This window comes from Bidens hawaiensis, unplaced genomic scaffold, assembly GCF_021521415.1.
Source record: "Bidens hawaiensis isolate Kalapana, Puna unplaced genomic scaffold, B.hawaiensis_p1.1 tig00034227_1, whole genome shotgun sequence".
Taxonomy (NCBI): Eukaryota; Viridiplantae; Streptophyta; class Magnoliopsida; order Asterales; family Asteraceae; genus Bidens; species Bidens hawaiensis.
The window spans coordinates 103525-126733 of NW_027495912.1; the positions used below are offsets into that span (position 1 = coordinate 103525).

The following is a 23209-nucleotide window of genomic DNA, read 5'->3' on the forward strand; positions in this document are numbered from 1 at the left end:
ATACGGATGGTTAAAAACAACAAAAAAAGTTAAATTTAGTAATATACATGATAACATACGTTATAGAATCATATCATATTAATAATGATAAACAAAATTTTACAATTCATAAATCTCTAAAAGCCTTTATGAATACAACATTGAATGTTAACTTAATTGTTTAATGATTTCCTGATATTAATTATAAGTGAATTAACAATATATTTTTTATAAGTCAAGAAAACCAACACAATAACTACTTAAGTGGAGTTGGTAAACATATTTAGTTTGAAACATGAGGTCGAGGGTTCGAGATTTGTATCACACAATAATGTTATGAGTTATAACATAACTAAACATGTTCATGCTCCATATTATGTTTAGAAGAAGAGATGATAAAATAGAAAACTATTTACATGAGAAAACTATTTACATGACATCTATATGACATCCTATGTGGAAGTTCTAGAATATTACCATGTGAAAAAATCATGTTGCTTTAATATATAGTTAGATTATATTAGATATTTCTAACCCATTTCATCAATTTTAAAAGGAAAAATTAATGCAAAGTAGTGATCTTTAAAAGAAATAAAAAGAATCAAAGCTAAACCGTCAAGAGAACAATTTTTGAACATGAAAGTGACACTAACTTGTTTGGTTTGTAGTTTTTGAAATTGACGACAATAATTCAACCCGGAAACAAAGTCAAAATTGATTAACCGGATCGTAAACAAATTCATAAAAATGTAAATTTCAAACCAAAGTTTGATACAATTGTTACACCCACAATTCTGCTAATGATTCACTAAGCTAAATACTTGTGAGTTTTTCAATTTCGCACTTGAAATCGTTGGGTGTTCTTTTATACAACACTCGTTTTCTTTATTAAGTCAAAGAACACAGATAGATTTTGAGGTGTTGATTAGTAGATCACATCCGTATATCATGAAACATTCCACGCACGTTGCCCCCTTTGTACCATACATGAATGTTAGTTGACATTCTCATATTAAGCTGTACTTCACGCTCACACGATTAGTAGTTCAACATTTATTGTTTTTTAGTGGCTCGTAGTTTTTTTAGTTTACTCGAACATGCTTTTACTCATTAGTTAAATGAGTTGTAGGTTGATCTTAAACACATTGTTTTTGTTTAGAGTGCAAGAATAGATATTTATGTCACAATGGTATTAAACTACCTGACATGCATAAAACTAGTTTATTATTGATTTAAATTCAAAATTATATATTTTAGATCATGTAAAAACTTATTAAACACATTTTAATATGAAATTTGGTTCGTTACATGCTGGTATTCAATTTAACTATGTGGTTCGTGATCTCATGTACGTGGTTCAAACTTGGCATTTGACCTAATGTAGATTTTTAATATACCATGTTTAATATAAAAACATTGTCCTCGGTGTGGCGGCGAGTTGATGCAAGTTCAATCGTTCTTGAGTTACGACATTGGGACTAAACCAAAAACTATATTCATCAACACAAACACCACAAACAATTAAGAGAAAAATCCACACGTTACGATGACAAGTCGATCCGAATTCGGTAGATATCAAGTTATGACAATGGAACTAAACAACATAATTCAGTTGGCATCCACCGTAACAAGAAACAACACCCACACGATGCAGCGACGAAACTATCAGCTCGTGGTTACCGGCTTCCCAGCAAGGCCGGCTATGAGGCCGAGCTAGGTGGTCGACCAACCCTAACTCGACTTAAAAAAAATGTATTCTTGATGTTTAAACCCAATTACTCAACTACTTTCAAACCCAAATTTTATTTCACCTTTTACCCATTTTTTCATGATTCTCGAAAATGGCCCTCTACTTCCCGGTTCAACTTCAAAACCATTTCACATTAATTAATTTCTACTAACAACAATTAGAGGTGCACAAATCGGTTAACCGATTAATATGATAACCGCTTTTTTTTTTCGGGAATTAACCTGTTTTTGGGGTCGGGTACTAACCGGTTTTGACCAGTTAATAACCTGAAAAAATCGGTTTTTAATAAAATAATAATAAAAAAATCGGTTAACCGATTTGCAAACGGTTTGTAATCAATAATATAAACGTTTACTAACCAACGGTTAGGATCGGGTTAGTAACTGGTTAGGCTTGAACCGGTTAGTAACCGGTTACAATTTCGACTTTCGAGTACGAACCGGTTAACCGGGCTTTCTGTGCACCTCTAACAACTAACACGTGGTATCTTACTTGTGTATCCAACAAAGCCCAACCTACACTACACGTATCAATCAATCCAAAAGCCCACAAACACCCATTTCCTCACACCTTAAACCTTAAACCACCCAACCATTTCCTCAACAACAAACAAAACATGTTCACTTTCTTCAAATTCAAACCAAAACCCCCAATCCAAACCTTAAACCCCATCTTCAGAACCTATTTCTCATCCCAATCCCAAACCCACCTCCACGATGCCGGTCCAATGGCCTCCATCCTCAAAACCCGGTCCGTCATCCGGGTTCGGGGCCCCGACACCGTCAAATTCCTCCAGGGCTTATTAACCAACGACGTCAGGAGGTTCGGTGAGCCCACGGGTGATGAGAAGTCGAGCTTGGTTACTCCTAACGTTCCGGCTTCGTCCGCTCGGTCGCTTTATGCTGCCTTGTTGTCGCCACAAGGAAGGTTTTTGTATGATTTGTTTTTGTATGAGCACCCGAGAATTGAAGAGAAACTTGACCGGGTCGGGTCGGGTCCGGGACCCGACCCGGGTGAGGTGGTGTTGCTTGCTGACGTGGATTGCTCGGTGTTGGATGAGCTTGTGGAGACATTAAAGAAGTAAGCTCATTAATTGTTTAATTTGTAGAGTTTATTATTTGTCGGTTTGGATTGAATACAAATTAAATTAACGTTCTAACTATGCGAATTTGGCGAATTTAGTAGCCTAATTATATATAGGCGAATTTGATTTTAATAATCCTAACTTAATGCAGTTGATCGATAATAATCCCAACTTAAAAAAAAATATCGGTCCCAGCTTCCACACAATTTGTTTTCATTGACCTCTTAAAAAAAGAGTTAAGTGCCATTTTAGTACATTTGGTTTGTCCAATTACGTAACTTTAGTATCGTATTTATTGCAAATGACTACCTGACTTTTCTAAAACTTGCAATTTTAGTACTTTTTTCTAACCCCGTCTATTTTTTTCCCTTAAGTCAAGGGTAAATTAGTAATTTCGATTATTTTATTTATTTTCTCTTTTAGCTAAGTGCCATTTTCATACCTATGGTTTGTTCAGTTACGCAACTTTAGTACCTTTTTTTGAATTTATTGCAACTTGATACTTTGATTAGTTTTGGATAGATAGACAAACCAAAAGAGACATTACATATTACATATTACAATTAAAAGATAACTAAATACATGATAGAAGATGAAAAACAATGAAATGTATAACATATTTTTTAGCCTTTTGTTCTTGATTGCCAATTTAGTAGCTCAAGATCCAAGTTCATCTTAGCCATTTTTCTTGCATTTTTTTTATGTGCATTGATTTTTTTTTCAAAAGTTTGGGTAGGATAACAGTAGCTCTTTAACACATCGGAGGATCAAGCCAAAACACAATCACACAACTTCACACCTCTTAGTATAGCATCAATTGAACTTGTAGATGAATGGCGGTTGACAAATCACATGGACAAAACAATATATCGTAATTTATTGAACTTAAAGATGAACAATGGTTAGGGTTTGAAGGATCAGTGAGCGCGGGAGGGGGGTTGATCTGTTCATTTAGGGTTAGAGATGATCTTTTAATTGTAATATGTAATGCCTCTTTTGGTTTGCCTATATATCCAAAACTAATCAAAGTATCTACTTGCAATAAATTCAAAAACGGTACTAAAGTTGCGTAATTGGACAAATCATAGGTACTAAAATGGCACTTAACTCTAAAAAAAAAAAACTTGACGGCATTGAGTTTTTTCCAAATTTCAAAATTGATATGTTAGGGCTTTCGATCGGAATGAAGATAAGAATCAATTGATGTAAAACTTACCTCGAAACAGTGCTCCAAACAGCTTGACTTTTTTTAATTAAAAGTTTACACACCGGAATTGATGTAAAATTTTAATAATCCCAACTTAATGCGGTTGGATGATAATAATCCCAACTTAAAAAATAGCTGTCATGGGTCCCAACTTTCACACAATTTGTTTTCATTGGACCTCTATTAAAAAAAAAAAACTTAAAACGACGTTAAGTTTTTTCCAAATTTCAAATTGATGTTTTAGGGCTTTCGATGGGAACGAGGATAAGAATCGATTGATGTAAAACTTACCTCAAAACCGTGCTCCAAACAGCTTGAATTTTGTTAATTAAAAGTTTACACACCGGAATTGAAGCACCCTCTAGTCGTTTGGACCACCGTTTGAGACAGGTTTTACATAAATCGACTCGTATCCTCATTCGGAATGAAAGCCCTAAAAGATCCATTTGAAATTTGGAAAAAAACTTAACGTCGTTAAGTTTTTTTTAATGGGGTCCAATGAAAACAAACCGTGTGAAAGTTGGGACCGGTGACCGTTATTTTCTAAGTTGGGATTATTATTGGCCAACTGCATTAAGTTGGGATTATTAAAATCCAATTTACCTTATATATTTTTTTAATTAAAAGTTTACACGCCGGAATTGAAGCATCCTTTAGTCGTTTGGACTACTGTTTTGAGACAAGTTTTACATAAATCGACTCGTATTCTCATTCGGAATGAAAGCCCTAAAACATCAATTTGAAATTTGGAAAAAAAACTTAACGCTGTTACGTTTTTTTTAACGGGGTCCAATGAAAACAAACCGTGTGAAAGTAGGGACCGGTGACCGCTATTTTCTAAGTTGAGATTACTATTCGCCAACTGCGTTAAGTTGGGATTATTAAAATTCAATTTGCCATATATATACAACATAGTGTAATTACAGTGTAGTGTAAGACTGTAAGCACAAAATCTATATAATTACATAATTACACTACTTGTGTAATTACAACTTAATGCAGTTGGCCATTAGTAATCCCAACTTAGAAAATTACACTACGTGATATGCATAGTTAGCATTCTTTTTTAGTTTGCACATTAACTTTCCCCGTCATTTATTTGTTTATTTTATTTAAGTAGTTTTTAAAATTATAAATAAATATTCAACTCAAAACATTTTAGCCAAAAATTTATAATAATTGAATTAGTTATGGATTAACAAAATGGTATAGGCCAAAAATTATTAATTTGGGCTAAACTTTTTAGACTGAAAGAATGAAACCGAACGGCTTTCAAAAAATTAAAAACCGTAGTTTTGGTTTTTGGCTCGGTTTTAGCTCAAAACTGACCCAAACTGAATTGTGCACACCCCTAATTTGTATGGGTGACATTGTATCACCAATTTTGAATGATTTAAGGTTAATGCTGTTTTTAACTTTTAAGGATGTTATGTTTATGTTGCTCTTAACATAATGAATTTACAAAAACTTGGTAAATAGTATCACCCAAATGTTTTACTCAAAATATATGTATAATAATTAATTAATTATTAGTTGATAAAATATTTAGGACTAAATTTGTTATTTTGGGTCGAAACCAAAATCGAAAACGAATGTTTTTTAAAAACACAAAAACCGAGTTTTCATTTTTGGTTTGAGCCCAATACCGACCCAAACCGGAACCATGTAGACCCTAACTTTAGTTAATTGTCAAATTTAGGAGTGTAAACAAACCGAACGTTCAGTGTAAATGCTCGTGAACCATTCGCCTGGAAGTTCATTTATGATCGTTCATTTCATAGACGAACGAACATAAACACTTGTTTCGTTCGTTCAGTTATGTTCGTGAACATTTGTCTATGCCCGTTCATGCTTGTTTACATATTAATAGAAAGTAGTTAAATAATGTTTATATTTTACAAATTATATCACATTAATATGTTTTATATTAGGTCGTTTGTGTTTATTTAAGTGTGTTCATTTATGCTTGTTTACGTATGTTCATTTATGTTCGCGGACTGTTTGTTTAGATTTTAAATGAACGAACATAAACGAACACAAACTTGTTCACTTTTTAAACGAACGAACACTGAGCTCCAATATTTGTCTGATTAAGTGTTTGTGTCTGTTCGGTTTGTTTACAGGCCCAAGACTCAAATTTATGAAATCATTTTTTGATTAATTAAGGTCAAATGTCGTCTTTGAGGACGTTTTGTTTACATTTATGCAGATATAGATTAAGGTCAAAGGTTGACATCGAGAACGTGGGAGACGAGTTCTCGTGTTGGCAGAGGTTTGGTACCGACCTCCATGAAAGATCACCAACGGCCACATCTTCAGAAGACCCTGTAGCACATTCGGTCGGGTGGGGCGGTGCGGTGGACCCCACCGGCAGCTCGTCTTCACAAGGAAATAGCGGCGGTTGGCAATGGCATAAAGATCCTCGGTTGGATTGCCTAGGGTTCCGAGGAATCTTCCCGTCTAACGCCACTCGTAAGATCAACATAAAATTTAAATGCTAATAATAGAAAGTTTTGTTAATATTAATTTTGCACAAAATGTTTTATGCGGATATGTTCGTCACAGCGCCACTGGTTGAGGCTAATACCGAAACCGAAGAAGAGAATTTTCTTCTTTGGAGGTTGGAGAAGGGAGTCGCCGAAGGATCTATCGAGATCCCGAAAGGTACATTTGGTTTAAATTAAATTATTATCGCGTTTGTTTAGGTTTATTAGTTAATAATTATTGATCACTAATACAGTTGCTAATTATATGCTAATTTAGGCGAGGCAATCCCGCTCGAGTACAATCTTGCGGGTTTGAACGCGATAAGCTTCGACAAAGGATGTTATGTCGGGCAAGAGTTAATCGCTCGGTCCCACCACCGTGGGGTTATCCGCAAGCGTTTGCTTCCTCTCAAGTTCCTTAACGAATCTGGAACCGGTTCGTTCTTGACTATTTGACTTTTTGTTTGACTTTTGGTAAACTGTTTGACTTTTGAACTATGTCTCAGAAGTGGAGCAGAAGGTTGCTCCTGGCTCAGAAGTAATATCGCTGAAGTCCGGTAAGAAAGCTGGAACCGTCACCACTGCACTCGGGTCTCGTGGGCTCGGGTTGCTTAGGCTCGAGGAAGCTTTTAAAGGGTCTGGAAATTTAGTAATCAAAGCCCAAGAAGACGTGAAGGTGAACCCAGTTCGGCCCGATTGGTGGCCTGCCCAGTGGCTTTCCGAGCATGAGCCGTATCAAGCTTCGGGTTAGAATATATGTCTGGTAATCTAACTGTTCTGTTATTCTGTAAAAGCTGTTTTGTTATGAGTTTTACTGTATACTAGATAATAAAAAATACTAATAAAATAAAAAATACGCATAAATAAAGTTAAATCGTCACTTATGTTACCCGTGCATTGAACTATATGGCAGGAAGTTTATTTATTAAGCACCGAGAACACAAACATTATTTTCTGTTCATATAGTTACACGAACAAACATATCTTAATGTCTCGTTCGTTAATTTATGTTTGCGAACGTTTGTTTTTTATAAGTTTATTTGTTGACGTCTGTTTGATTATGTCCGTATGTGTTTGTTGACTTGTGTTCATTAGTTTATAGTTCGTGTCCGTTAAACGACATAGTAGGTTTGTCCGTTGAAGACGTGATAATTTGTTCCTCTTATCAGGACATAATCTCTTCCGTTTAGTTGTTTGATCGTTCGATTTTTGTTTAGTTAAAACTAAACGAACCAACATGAATATTCAGTTATGAGTTTTATGAATTTTGTGTTCAAAATTAAATATAAATTCAAGAACAAACCGATTAACTAAACAAAACGACTTAATTCTTGAACCACATCTGCCATAGTTAACCGATTTTCGGGAACTTCATCGACGCAAATCAACCCAATTTGAATCAACTTATTAGCTTCAGATTCCAAAAACATTCCCTCAAGATTCTCATCTATAAAATCGCCAAACCTTCTATCTTTAGCCGCGGCCCGAACTGATCCGGTCACATTGCTTTTACCCGACAGGATTTGAAGAACCACAACCCCGAAAGCATAAACATTACTCTTTTCAATAAACTTCCCGGTTGTGATATACTCGGGTGCCATATAACCCAAAGCAGCACTAACTTTTAGCGCCGAGTACATAATATCATCGGCTAGAAGCTTCAACAGTCCTGCATTTGTGATCAACGGGTTGTATTGTCGGTCGAGTAGAATCTTTTCAACCGATATGTTTCGGTGAATCATCGCGGGTTTTTCCGGGTCGTTTCGGTGCAAGTATGCAAGACCTGAAAATTGTTTTGAGTGTGATTATTATTTAATAGGTGCATTGGTTTTTATTAATCTTAGACTATCATCTTTTGGTCGATGCCGGTTTCAACCTTTTAAAATAGAGTAAACATACGGTTTTTTAGTCTAATAGTTTTATATTTGCGATTTTCGTCCCTGTGGTTTTATCTCACTTGCAATTAAACCCGACTCCACTAACCCCGTTAAGTCTGGTTGTTAAACACATCAGCGTGCACCTCACGTAAGGGGCATTTTTGTCCTTTTTTCTCCCAAATACACCTCAACCCTAATTCCCAAGCCCTCTAACGTGAGGGGCTGAGGTGCATTTAGGAACAAAAAGGACAAAACTGCCCCTCACGTGAGACTTAACTAGGTTAGTGGGGTCAGGCTTAATTGCAAGTAAAATGAAACCACAGGGACGAAAATCGCAGATTTGAAACTATTGGACTAAAACCGCAGATTTGGACAACCCGCATTTCCTCTTTAAATTATTTATTCCCAATGGTCTGCGACTAACAGAATCCTAGTGCCGTTACTTGCGGGTCGCTAGAAAACTCACATTTTTTTTGCCGGAAAACTCAACCTTAACACCACCACCACCAAGTGGTTCACCACCAACCAACCACCGCCCCTTGAGCACAATCGGGCCGAAAATGTTGAGTTTTCCGGCCAAAAACAATTTTCTGACGACCTGCAACTAACAACGTTAGAATTCTGTTAGTTACAGACTGTTGGAAACAAATATGATAAATGTGGGATCATTATCAGCCAATTCGCTAGTTGAGACCAGCAAAGATCAAAAGATAACTGGGATTAATAAAAAACAATACACCTATTTAATGTCATGAACTAAGTAAATGATTTTTAACACAAGTTAGTGAGTTACCTTTGGCTATACCATTAATAATGGATACTCTTTTTGGCCAGTCAAGAACATGAGTTGTTCTTTTTACACCTTCAACATCAAGATACTCTGATAGATTGCCTTTTGATGCATAATCATACACTAAATAACAGTCACCTTTGCTTTTTGAACAACAAAAGCCTCTAAATCTAGTTACATTCTCATGTTTTAAAGAGGTTAATAAGGTTAACCCTTTTGTAAACTCGGTTTCGTCGGCTTTACAACTCGTGACACTTATGCTCTTTATCGCGACAACCGATCTGTCGCGTAACACGCCTTTGTACACAGTCGAAAACTTGCTTTTCCCTAGCAGATTATTATCTGAAAAGTAACGTGTGGCGGATTCGATTTCCTCCATATTGAAACTTTGTAAGGAATCTGATGGAAACTCGACACAAAACCCGCAAGATTTTGGTGAGTTTTGTGTCGGGTCCCACGTGCAAATGGGTTCGTTGGTTTTCGGGGATGATTCTTGTGTGGTGAGTTCATGTTCGGGAGGCTCGGGTTTGCTCCAGATTTTGTGTTTTTGTCTTCGGTGGATGAATATTATGACGCATGCGGTTATGGTTAAAGCGCTTGAGACGGTGACTATGGCGGTTACAATGCCGACGTGTTTGAGATTTGATGGGTCCGTGCAGTGTGTTTGGTTGCAACGAGGCGGGACGCTAGCCGATTTGGGGAGGCTTAACGGTTCGAGTTGGTTGTTACATGGTTTTAGTGAAGGAAATGTGATACCACATAGATGATCATTGTTGTTGTATCTGAATCCGTTGTTCAACCGTTTTAAATCTACAATTTTAAATGAAAATGTGAATTAATTTAAATTTTTTAAAAATTAAAAAAAGTTAAAAATGAATATTGGCGTACCGATTGGAACGAAGCCTGTGAGCGCGTTGTGTTGAACATCGAAAAACTCCAGTTGTGGTAGTTTGGCTATGTTTACAGGAATCGGACCGCTTAGCTGGTTAAAACTAAGATCGAGCCAATGTAGCATAGCTAACCCTCCAAGGGTCCGAGGAATTTGACCGGTTAATTGGTTATAACACAACTCTACGACTGTAAAAAAAAGGATGAATATTTGTAAAGTTTTTTGATTTCTTGGTGGTTTAGGAATATTCATAAAGTTATTTTTCTCTTTTTAGTGTTTGTTGGTTTAGGAGACTAAGAAGCGTTTATAGAAGGTATTCGTCTCTTTTTTATGTTTCTATTGATCGTTTCATCTAACATTTAATTCGATTGTTATTTTAATATTAATAAAAATCTAAGTTTCAAAGTTTTGTTTTGTTTTTCTTTTTATTCTAACACGTTCTGACATAAATTTTATTGAAAATTGAGTTATATTCAAAATAAGTTACTTTAGTCTTATAGATATAAGCAAAACACTTGATTTTCGGCTTTTGATAAAATTTACGTGTATTCAGATTTAAAAAAAAATTAACGAGCACAAATTAGAGAAATATCAAATTATATATTTAATAAAATATTAAATTAAAAAAAGAATCAGAAGTCCATTTTGATAATCAAACTTTTGACCTTTATTCAAAGTCCGCTACTGATTAGAAAACCACTTATAAACGCTTTTCAATCTCCCAAACAAATTAAAATAATAAAAAAAATCAATATTCATCAATTATTAAATAATGAGTAAACTGTGGTTTTCGTCCCTCTGTTCTATCAAAATCAGCGGTTTTAGTTAAATAGTTTCAAATTTGCGATTTTCGTCCCTGTGGTTTTATTTCGTTTGCAATTAAACCCGAATCACTAATCCTGTTAAGTCTGACCATTAAACCCATCAGCGTACCCTTCACGTGAGGGGCCGTTTTGTTATTTTTCTCCGAAAATAAACCCCATTCCTAACTCGCAAGCCCCTCACCTGGGGACTGGGGTGTATTTTGGGGAAAAAAAAGGAAAAAAACTGCATCTCACGCGAACGACATGCTGATGGGTTTAACGACTAGACTTAACAGGATTAATGAATTCAGGTTTGATTGCAAGTGAAATAAAACCACAGAGACGAAATCACAAATTTGAAACTACTGTACTAAAACCGCAGATTTAGACAAACCACATAGACGAAAACCGCAGTTCACCCTTAAATAATAAAAAATTGAAATGAATTGAGTTTATAAGAATATAAGCTTATTAAGCTGACCTTGAAGGTTACTCGTGTTCCCAATCTCCGGGGGTATTTCTCCAGTAAGATTATTATTATCAAGATACAAATCCGATAACTCAGTGAGACCCGAAATCTCTTTTGGTATCTCACCAGTTAACGAGTTATAATGAAGGAATAAACCCGACAACCGCTTTAGCCTAGAGATTGACCGAGGCACTCTCCCAGTTAATCCTCGTCCGGGTAATGAAATGTTAGCCACTTTGAAATACTCATTGCAAGCCACACCAAGAAACGAACCATCACACGGGTTACCAAATTCGGTCCATGATGTGAGATGCTTGTTTTCTGGATCCAAAGAAGCCTTGATGTTCATGAGAATGCGCAATTCGGGGTGTGAGCAATATAGATTTGGGAGGAAACATAGTGTTAGAGCAAGATATAGTAATGAAAGATGAAGCATGTTGGTGATTTTGGAGAATAAAGAGAATGGATATTTATCAATTGGGACTTTGAAAGTGAGGGTGTGAGAGAGAGAGATGCATGGAATATGGAAAATATAGGACTGGTTAAGACCGACTTTTCTCCTTTGTTAATATTGGTAATACGAGGTAAATTGGTTTTAAATAATTTCAACTATCAGTTTTTGATTGTTATCGGTTCTAATTAATGAAATGGTTGGTGGCAGGGGTCCTACCTTTAAGCATTTTGCTTTTAATGATCTGCAACTAACGGAAGTGTAACTCCGTTAGCCTCATGTCGCTGGAAAAACGTTTTCGGTCGGAAAACTTCTTTTTTGGCAGGGAAACTCAACCTTTTCATCCCAAACATTTTTGAAACCTTAGATCGGACCTTTCGGAAACTTTTTTTAGTAAAAATTTTAATTATTAAGGTCGCTAGAACCCTTGGTGGTGGTCACCAGAAAACTCTTTTTTCACATGGAAACCGTCGGTGGTAGTGTTCAAGTAGTGGTGGTGGTGGTGGTGTTCAGGTTGGGTGGTCAACGGTGGTGGTGTCCATGTTGTGGCTGTCGGTTGGCGGCAGTGGTGGTGTTCTAGTGGTAGTGGTTAGGTTAAGTTTTCCATTAAAAAAAGATTTTCTGGCAAAAAATATTTTTCCAGTGGTCGGAGACTAACGAAGTTACGCTTCCGTTAGTCATGAATCGTCGGAAGCAAACATGTTAAAAAATGAGATTGTCACAAGTTATTTCGTTAGTTAGGACCGGTAACAAGCGAAAATTGATGGTTGTGATTATTTAAACCAATATATCTTAATATAATTACTAGCATATGATCATCCAATGTTACTTTTACAATGATTATATTATTATAGTCATAAAAGTCAGGAAAAAATTGATGATTTAACTTTTTGAAACATTTTCATATTTTCTTTAGAAAATACAACACATGACTCACTTTATAATGTATTTGGAGATGAAGATTGACTTATTGAGATGTGATTGTATTCAAGATTATAAAACAATAATACTAATTAACCAACTTTTTTAAAAGATCTCACAACTTAGAGCAAAACACAAACCATAGGTGTTTTTATAATTATCATGATAAAAAGATAAAATCATGTAATTATTGGTTATGCTATTACAATATATTTATAAAATTGACTATAGAACCTGTAAAACTTATGTAATACTCAATCTTAACAGTTTATTAACGTTAAGCAAAACTTGTAAAATGTAACCAAAATAAAAATGGCTTAAATTATATGTGATGATATTATTTCATGATTGTTAATTAAAAAAGTTGGAAATTGGCAAAAGACCAAAGATTGTTTTGTAACATAGTCACAACTCACAACTGTTTATCATCATATTTTTATTTTATTTTGAATATTCCTGACACATTAGTAGAAATTGATTCTTCAATATTAAAATCCTTATTATTTTTTAAATTGCAATACAAAATTAGAGGATCTACAAATGAAACTAATTGAATACATGCAACTAAGATGAACATAAACTTGAGTTGACTATGAGCTACAACTTGGTTTGAGGTTAAAGATGTGGTAACATGAATTTGATGAAAGGACTCATGGAGTAGCTCCAATTCTCCAAAGGAGGCTCATATATAATATAGAAGGCCCATTTGGGCTATATCTAATAAAGGACGACCCTATTTGAAGAACGAAAGACCGATTTAAATATGAATATCTGACACACTAGATGTTAAGACACTCAACCTCGAATGGAAAAGAAAATCACGTTTTAGTTGTGAGAAAGGATCATCTGTAATAAGAAACAAACAAGATAAGGTTTAAGAAGAAAGTCTACCATATCGTTAAAAAATCTGCTGAAGCTTAGAAAACCAAAAAGACTGAATTTAGAAGAGAATGTCAATATATTATATCAAAAGGTTGTTGCAACATCATCGAGGGAACAATTCCATTCCAGCGGAGTCCAACCCATCCCAAAGTGGGAATGGAAGGGTGTCTTAAGATACCATTAGGATTCATCCCACGAGCCTATAAATAGAAGAACCATCGGTAAAGGTAACCCATCCTATTCGCTCTGCAACTATTCTCAATATATTTTGAACTTGTTACTAAAGAATTTCTTACTGATTTTCACAAGGGAGGTTGATTGCAGGAGACTATCTCATACGATGAGATGACTATGTTTCTTTTTCTTAGAAGGTACTCCAACCAAGTAAGGGCGTTTGAACTTTGAAGCCCCTTGTGACCCGTTACCAGTCTGCATTTTAGCTATAGAAACAACTATAATACAACACTCGGCTTTATTGATCAATTCAAAGGTGAAAATGGTATTTTAGGAGATTATTTATTAAAAAAAAATAAAAAATTACCATTTAACTATTTAAAGTTCATATGACTGTTGCGATCTTCATCCACGCCCAACATCCGCTCCAGGTATTGGATTGGAAGTCGCATTGCGCACAAACACGTCGGCCTGCCCCCCTTTATTTATCCCTTTAACAACATTTTATATGTGTAATAAACAATATAATAGTACTCAACCTTCAATCTATAAAATCCTTAATTTAGTTGGTTTTATTTCATTTGTTTAGTTCTATAAATAAAAACGAAACAACAATCAAGTTAGGCATAGACTATTGTCTTTTGTGAAGGACAACTGTTTATTATTTAATTAATCTTTGACTCTTGCTACCTCCAGAATAATGTCTTTCTTTTGTCTTTCAAAACTTATATTTTATATTATGACATGTTTTTCTTAATTTAACAAAGATATTGAAATAAACAATGATCAAGTTAGGCATAGACTATTTCATTTGTATGTTAGTAACTTGTTAAAAGAGCATCAAGCAAGGAAATACATCAATATGACAGAAAAAATAAATAAATTTAATACTTATTTAGGTGGTCCATATTATATTGGTTGCTTGTTAATTATTAATAACTAGTCTTTGATAGTACTACATATTTATTAAATTGAGCTGTGATTTTTATAATCCAATATCCAACTTATATGATTTTTTTGAACAACAAATATATATTAAAACTAACAAGAAGCTAAACCGTCATAGAGAAAAAGCAAGATAGAAGCATAAACAAAGTTACAAGAGAATGCTAACGAAAAATCTATTCCATTTCTCCCATTCCAAATTCGGGTTAAATTATCACCATCTTTCACATTTATTTTTCATAATCAAGGTTTATTAAGATTTTTCCTAAAAAATAATAATTAAATATTGAAATGCGTCAAAAAGTTGTCCGTGCGATCTTCCATATCGACATAAGTCTTCGCCACAAACAGCAAGACCGTGGCTTTGTCATCCATGAATGCCAAAAACATTGCATTTCTATTGCTGCTAAGATTTACATAATTTTTAAAAGTGTAAAATAATGGATCCATCAAATTAATTTGAGGTTAAAAAATTTGTGAGAAAACTATATCCGACTTAATGAACTCAATGAGGGGTTTATATTATATAAATATGAGATTTTTGTAAAACAAACGTTATTAGGATCCTCTAGATTTTTATGATTCAATATTATTATTGTTATTTTCATTATTGAGGGTCGTTTGGTTATTTTACACGGACTTAATTGAAAAAAATTTAACGGCGTTAGTTAGTAAGGACCGCCACAGTTACTAAATTCATACCTCTAGAGTCTAGACTACCTTAGTAATGCTGATAATAACTATTAGGATCCGGTTTGTAACTTGTTAGGTTTAAGAATTAAGCGTGCAATATCAGCAAACAACAGGAACCAATCATACGGACATACGGTTAACTCAAAATTTTATGAACCACAAACACATTCCAACATAGCTATCTTTTGATTGTTAGTTTTCCTAGTACCATAAGACATTCATTGAAAAAAGAAGAAATAATTTTAAGTAAAAAGCCATCATCATATACCAGATACACTTCCATCACAAATGATCCTCCACGTAGGTGGTCGATTCGTGTGAGGTATCCAAAGACTTCATTAAAAGGTGGAGGTCTTGGGTTTAAGTCCCACTCGTGACAAAATGGGGATTTCAGGTTGGGCAATGGAGTTTCCTCACATAAGGTGGATTTCCTTCTGAGGTTGGTCTCCCGGGGTTGGGACTGATGTATGAGCTTTCATTCTGGGACGTGCCAGCCTAGAGCCCCAAGGTTCCATACTTAAGGAATGGAGATGATCAGGTGAACCAGTGGCCCGTCAGTGATCCAAATTTCCGGTAAAAACAAAAGAAAAAAAAACCACTTCCACCATTCAAGGTAAGTGGCAATAGTGGAGTAATGATTTAAACTTGATGATGATCAACTTGACGAATTCCACAACATGGTTTTATGGGAGAATGAACATTTCAATCTATATGATTACATATAAATATAATCATCAGTTGATATCGTTTATGATGTACTAGACCCCATATAATACAATCATCTATCTAATATGGTTAAGGTTTGACTCTTATTAATGAAATTGAGCTCAAGCTATATATATTTTTTAAACGGCACAACTTATATTAAATTTTTTAAAATAAGGGTACATATAACCTAGCAAGAGGCTGGGATACAGAAACAAACTAACCAATCAAAACATAAAAGCAAAACATCAAAAACACTACACACCCTTCAAGTTAAAACCAAACCAAAGCCTCCACAACCCCCCCCCCCCCCCCCCCCCTTAAAGACGTCTTGGAGTGAATTGAAAGCCAAAGGAAGGCTAACTCTTTAATATTCCCCAGAACTTCGTGGAATGAAGAGACTTTGCCATTAAACACCTTCTCGTTGCGATTGATCCAAAGATTCCACATGGTAGCATAAAAAATGGAAACGAGTAATTTCGTTTTCGCCTTGTTTGAAATCCAATCTTTCAAATATTGAATAGCTGTTTTGACATCCTCAAACGTGTCCGGAGAGGGACTTTTGATCCCTATGCAAACCTCTTCCCAAACTGTCACTGAAAAGGGGCAATGCACCAACAAATGATCCGCGTCTTCAATGTCGTTTGAACAAAAACTCGAGTTGATTGATATCTAGAGTCATGGTCGACTCGTTTATTACCTTTTTATTTTTCATTTATATGCGTTATTATTATTTATATTTTTATAACTTCGGTTGTATGTATGATAACACATATACAATATTTTTTTTCATTATAGTCTATATGTAATAGGTTAGTTTAGTCGAGTCTAAATTGTTATGCGAACTTTGGATACATATTAAACACTATAAACACAAATCTAATCCTTATTCAAGTTTTTAACAAACCAATCTTTGATCACAAACATCTGACCCAATTAATACAATTAATAAATTGAAAATTTGCTTAAATAAAAGCGATCTGGTTTTGGACATATTTGAATTTTGTTGCGAGATATCGCAAGTAATTATGTTGGCATAATTGACCATCTAAATACTTTTTTGTTTGATAAGTTCAAAATCTTTAAATTCCCCATCTTTCCTATTTTTCTTCCCGTGTTGGAAAATTGACTTTTTTTTCTTTTAAATATGTAGTGCATTCTTTCCTTTCCATTTGTATCCAAAAGGATATGGGTTTATAAATGTTTATTTTGTGTTTTACAAATATGGGTTTATGCTGATTAACAGGCCTGATGAAACTATAAGGGATATGGGCTTGTGACAGTTCGTGGGCTTAAGTTTGTTGTTTATAACCGGTGCACCTAAAAAGGGGAATGAGGACAAAAGTAACGGTGTCATCTGATCTTAGTCTCCATTATTCATCAATGAAGGGTTCTATCATTCAATATCAATATTAAGGGGTCAATCTACATCAGAGCCGTTCGACATTCAGGTTTTATATCAAAACAGTTATCTTTCGTATTAGTCCGGATTAGGTCTTGTTTCGGTTTTACGATCTAAGGTTTGCAATTGTATTTATCGTCTCTTTCATGTTCTTGAGCGATTATAATCATTCATCACAATGATGATTGATGCTCTTGTTTGTTAGCTGTTGCCTAGATCATTTTGTTGATTTCATATTTGGTTTGCTTTGTATCAAAGATCTGTTTGTATTACAGGTTTATCTTTTTGATTAATAAGAAGATTTTGAGTTTCTGACATTTTTCGAACTATTAACTTTTATAAACACAAACACAAACCAGGCATCCACCGGAAACCTCCACAACAAGGCCGGCTTGAGGGTGGCGTCGGTTGGACCGTCGGCCGGGGCACGTAATTTTTAGGGGCCAAAAGTTTTTGTATCTATATTTTATATATATATATATATATATATATATATATTTAAAAATATAAAACTTATAATATATGAATTGCTCTTTACCATCTTATTATTATTGGGCCCGAAATTATTTTTTATCCATAATCCATTTAATTAAGTTTAAATTATTGGACCAAAACTAAAACTAAAAACTAAAAAAAATTAAATAAAAACCCGATGCAAAATAAAAAAATTAGCGGTAGATTGAAATTTCTCTTTAGTTCCTTCATTCTTTGCGAATGCTGAACAACGACCAATTCAGCCGACCACTACTGTTGGTTCGTTGTTAACCAACAGGCTCCTCCACAGTTGACCAAGCTAGCCACCAAGGACCAAACTATTTTTTTTTTCCAATGTTAGGACTTAGGAGAGTTTGACGAATCATTGGTTAATCGTTAATTATTACGGTATTTGATTTTAATAATATATTTTTCTATGTTTATTGTTATAACATTAAGCCCCGTTTAAAAAAATTAGCTTATATATTTCGTTACTCGTTAAGGCTATGGGCCTTTTTTTTCCGGCTCGACCGAGGTATTTAAATCCTCGGAGACGGCCCTGCTCCACAAGCAGGAGGACTGCCTCAAAAAGAAAAGAAATTATATGAAATCAGAATTACATCGACTCAACCATTCTAAAGATCTTTGTTTGCACCTATACTTGTACCAAAGGAAGCCATTTGCCTTTATATCCCCTATGATCTCTTTCAAATTAACTTTCTTTCCTTCAAACACTTTTTCGTTCCTCGCCTTCCAAAGCCTCCAACAAGTGATTATGATAATTCCATGAAACACCTCCTTTTTGTTTGCTCCCAGGTTGATGGTCTTGTGAAGCTCCAAAAGATCTTTGGCCGAGATTTCGAAAATAGGGCACACACTATCAGTCACTCGAATATTCCTTCGTTCGAGGGCTCTTCGGGTTGGAATTCTATCCATTTTCGCTTTCCACGTGTGGATATTGCACTTGTTCGAAACCCATTTACTCCACCTCATAATGTAATTATTTCCATCATTTTTATTTCTCATGATTAACCTTTCAACCGAGCTAACGGAGAACACACCATCGTTTTCCACTAACCAATCCCACTGATCTGGCCCATTAACCCAAACTTTAATCAGATAGTTTGAATTTCTTTGATTCAAGTTTATGCCAAAATTATGGTTTAAATATGTTCTTCTCATCCAACCAAACACCCTTTTTCTTCTCTTATTGTATAATTAGGTTAGAGCCCGTATGATACACGTGTGGTTAAAAAGTAAAATAAAAAAGTTAAATTTAATAATATACATATTAACATATCTTATGGATTTATAAGATAAATAATTTCCTGAAATACATAGATTAGTAAGAATAATTTTTATTTGCATTTTAAAAGTAATAAAATGGAAGGTTGTGAATCTATACCAATTAATAAAAAGATAAGACTAACATCAATTCATCCTAGTTGAGTTGGTAAGCCACAAATATTTTAAAAGCAAGGTATTGAGTTCAATTCCCACCAACAACTTATTTTACATTTTATCATTCATGAAGAGAAAATTATAAATATGGAAACTTGTACACTGTCTATGTGGAGGGTCTAATTGAATGACATGTGGAAAAAAATATGTTGCTTTAATAATATAAGTAGATTTTATTTAAAATTGATTTAAGTAAAAGTTGAGTTGGAGGGTCTAAGAAGTTAATAATTAATATATACTTGAGGTTTGATGATTAAATGGTTTCACAAATAAATGATATGTTATAATCCGGTTTAAAAGGTATCTGATACCCATTACCCGTTTATTTTCTTTATTATAAAATTGTTTATTAATTATAAATAATATATATTTTTTAAATAAAATAGGATATTAATTTTTAGTATATCCCTATTTTATAGGATTTTCATATCAAATATTTGATTAGATTAATTTTTAATATAATGAGATGTTATAACCCGTTTAAGAGCAATCTGGGTTTGGTGAGACCTTTACCCGTGAATTCAGGTTAAATGCGTGAAAAGCCTTGATTTACAAATAAAGCAATATGATGGCTTGAAAGAATGATTGTTTTACACTTTTCTTTTTTAATATTTATTTTTTGGATTTTAATTTTCTTTATTGTAAGAAAGTTAATAATATACTTAGGGTTTGATGATGAAAAGGTTTCATAAATAAATGATATGTTATAACCCGTTTAAAAGCTATCTGGATTCGGTAACCCATGACCAGCTTATGTTTTTTACTATAAAATTGTTTATTAATTATAAATAATATCTTTTTTTTAAATTGGATATTAAATTTTAATATATCCCTATTTTATAGGATTTTCACATCAAATAATTGGTAAGATTAATTTTTAATTTAATGAGATGTTATAACCCGTTTAAGAGCTATCTGATTTTGGTAAGACCCATACCCATAAATTTGGGTTAAATCAATGAGAGGCCTCCATTTAAAAATTAATCAATCTGGTGGATTCCATAAAAGGGGAGAGCGACCACATCACGACACATAGGATTTTAGGGTTTTCGTTTATATATATTATAGATTCATAAGAATGGTTTAAAACACCTATTCTAACCATGAGGCAGACTCATAAACAAAAGGCATTAACCTTCCATTAATTTTTCCGCAAACAGGATAGCCGTCTCGGCCATGGCCGAGTTGGATAACAGGTCAAAATTCAAAACACCGAACCTTTTAATGTCGACGCGCATAACCCTTTCTAGATGTGACATTAATGCATATGAGCGAACGAGTCAAAATAACTACACTTACATGAGTCCAGACATATCAACTCATGCCAGACCAACCCGTCTTAACACTTTCAACCACTTTAATCCCCTTCTGGGCACATGGGTATATATGAAATTATTCCTATATGTTATTTGGGCAAATTGGAAATAAATAATCACAACTTTTGTGTCTTGCCCGATAATAATCCCAACTTTAAAAATCACTACCATCGGTACCAAATTTAAACTATTTTTGTCTCAATAAACCTCCGTTAAAAACCATTTAACGCTGTTAAGTTTTTTTACGAGTTTCAAACTAATGTTTTAGGGATTTTGATCGGAATAATGATACGATTCAACTGATGTAAACTTATCACAAAACGGTGATTTAAATGACTTGATTTTTGTTAATTGATAATTCAAACACCCGAATTGAAACATTGTTTTGTCGCTTGAATTACCGTTTCATGATAAGTTTTACATCAGTCGAATCGTATCGTTCTCCCGATCAAAACTCCTAAAATATCGGATTGAAACTCAAAAAAAAAAAAAAAAAAAACCTTAACGGCGTTAAGTGGTTTTTAACGGAGGTCCATTGAGACAAAAATAGTTTAAAGTTAGGACCGCTGGTAGTGATTTTTAAAGTTGGGATTATTATCACCGGTATACAAAGTTATAATTATTTATTTCCAATTTACCTATTATTTATTATAAACAATGAACAACAATAACAATAACAATAAAACAACTAAACATTCAATCATCACACAACCACATCAAAACATTAAACCATAGAAGAGTCCACTTATAAACCTAAATTATTTCAACATTTTAAAACCTTAATACTAAATAAATTGATAAACCTAGATAACACTTAACATAGTCCACCAATTAGTCACCAAACTATACATCTAAAACACATAAATCAACCTTAAACCCTTCAACTAAAGTGTTCTAAACCACTAAACCAAACATAACATTATCAACTAAACCTTCATTACCATCAATCAACTTACCAAGAACCCTTCTTCTTCCCACCATAATACTCAACATACCATTTCACAAACTTCCTTAACCCCGTCTCCAAATCCGTCACCGGGTTGTACCCGAGCTCCTTCTGTGCCAAACTAATATTCGCGTGCGTAAACAAAACATCCCCATTCCGCGGCATCAAAACCACCTTCTTTTTCGCCTTCACCTTCAACAACTTCTCCAACACCCTAACCAACTTATTAACCGAAACCGGCGTCATATTCCCCAGTTTAATAATCCTAAACTGCGCGTCCCCCCTCTTCTTCCCACCGCTCCCCGTACTCTTCTTACCCGTATCAATCGCCGACAAACAACCCGCCACAATATCATCAATGTACGTAAAATCCCTCCACACGGTGGCGTGATCCGCCCCTTCGAATATCGAAATCGTCCTTCGTTTCAATATATCCTTAGTAAAAAAGAAGCACGCCATATCGGGCCGACCCCACGGGCCGTAAACCGTGAAAAACCTCAACCCGGTTATCAACAGCCCGTAAATATGGTTATAAGTATGCGCGATTTCCTCGCCCGCTTTCTTAGTTGCGGCGTACAAACTCGCGGGCTGATCTGTTCAGTCTTTTTCCGAAAAGGGGGTTTTCGAGTTCAGCCCGTAGACCGAACTCGAAGACGCCCACACGATCACCGGCTGCGGGTTAACCGATTTCGCAATCTCTAACAAGTTCACAAAAGCATCGATGTTCGACTTAATGTACGAACCCGGGTTAACCATCGCGTATCGAACACTCGCTTGTGCCGCAGGATGAAGCACGTGGGTGACGTGGACAACCTTAAATAGTTTATTAACCAAAACGACATCGTTTAAGTCACCGTCAACGACAAACACACCGGCACGGTCTAACAGATACACCTTCCGCGCGTGTTTCAGACGCGCGTCGTAATAGTCGTTGAAATTGTCAATCCCGACGACGCCGTCGCCGCGGCGTTTGAGGGCGGCGGCGGCGTGGGAGCCGACGAAGCCGGCGGCGCCGGTGACGAGGACGACGTGGTTGGTAAGTGTACGAGGTTTGGCGGAGGTTTTCAGTTGGTGGTCCCAGGTGGTGGTGGTGCGGAGGCCGCGGCGGGGCGCGGCGGCGGACGGCGGAGAGAGGAAGAAGAGGAAGGAAATGAAACCCAGAAAGATTAGTGTCCAGAGGATGATTATGAGGGAAGTTAATAAGCGGAAGCGGTGGTGTAAGTGTAAAGGTGATTTGTCTGGTTTGAATTGGAGGATTGGCTTTAAACAAGACATTGAATTGAATTGAATTAGGGTTTGGAGTCACCGGTAGTTGCAGTGATGATGAAGATGATGATTTGGTAGAGGAGAAACTGAGGTTTTTAATTTATTTGTTTGTTGAAGAGATCGAAAGTTGATAAGTTAATGGTTTACGGTTTTAATTTAATGAAAAACTAGGTGGCAACCCCGACGGCGAACATGAATTCGGTTGTTATTAGTTAGGTTTGTACTGGTACATGCATAAA

At 35.0% G+C, this 23209-nt stretch overlaps 2 protein-coding genes and 1 pseudogene across 2 annotated transcripts; 1 reads left to right on the plus strand and 2 right to left on the minus strand.

The window, feature by feature from the left end:
• Positions 1–2371: 2371 nt before the first annotated feature.
• Positions 2372–7345, plus strand: LOC143585926 (putative transferase At4g12130, mitochondrial). Its single transcript, XM_077067596.1, has 5 exons — positions 2372–2809; positions 6230–6492; positions 6586–6684; positions 6784–6942; positions 7013–7345. The coding sequence occupies exons 1-5, from the start codon at positions 2457–2459 to the stop codon at positions 7255–7257; spliced, it is 1119 nt and encodes a 372-aa protein (XP_076923711.1). The 5' UTR covers positions 2372–2456; the 3' UTR covers positions 7258–7345.
• Positions 7346–7816: 471 nt separating this feature from the next.
• LOC143585920 (uncharacterized) lies at positions 7817–11770 on the minus strand. Its single transcript, XM_077067591.1, has 4 exons — positions 11347–11770; positions 10062–10250; positions 9177–9983; positions 7817–8289 (listed from the first exon to the last, which is right to left on the minus strand). Exons 1-4 carry the CDS (start codon positions 11768–11770, stop codon positions 7817–7819), a joined length of 1893 nt encoding a protein of 630 aa, XP_076923706.1.
• A 9898-nt stretch (positions 11771–21668) lies between these two features.
• LOC143585914 (UDP-glucuronate 4-epimerase 5 pseudogene) lies at positions 21669–22979 on the minus strand (annotated as a pseudogene).
• Positions 22980–23209: the final 230 nt, after the last annotated feature.

What these genes read in the sequence shown, in the direction of transcription:
- LOC143585926 (XM_077067596.1), top strand. Translation starts at nt 2,457, where the DNA reads ATGGCCTCCATCCTCAAAACCCGGTCCGTCATCCGGGTTCGGGGCCCC. An exon ending in CTTCCCGTCTAACGCCACTC is followed by an intron (nt 6,493 to 6,585) that starts GTAAGATCAACA and finishes TGTTCGTCACAG; the next exon opens with CGCCACTGGTTGAGGCTAAT. An exon ending in ATCTATCGAGATCCCGAAAG is followed by an intron (nt 6,685 to 6,783) that starts GTACATTTGGTT and finishes ATGCTAATTTAG; the next exon opens with GCGAGGCAATCCCGCTCGAG.
- LOC143585920 (XM_077067591.1), bottom strand. Translation starts at nt 11,770, where the DNA reads ATGCTTCATCTTTCATTACTATATCTTGCTCTAACACTATGTTTCCTC. An exon ending in CACAGGCTTCGTTCCAATCG is followed by an intron (nt 9,984 to 10,061) that starts GTACGCCAATAT and finishes TTAAAATTGTAG; the next exon opens with ATTTAAAACGGTTGAACAAC. An exon ending in TATTAATGGTATAGCCAAAG is followed by an intron (nt 8,290 to 9,176) that starts GTAACTCACTAA and finishes AACAATTTTCAG; the next exon opens with GTCTTGCATACTTGCACCGA.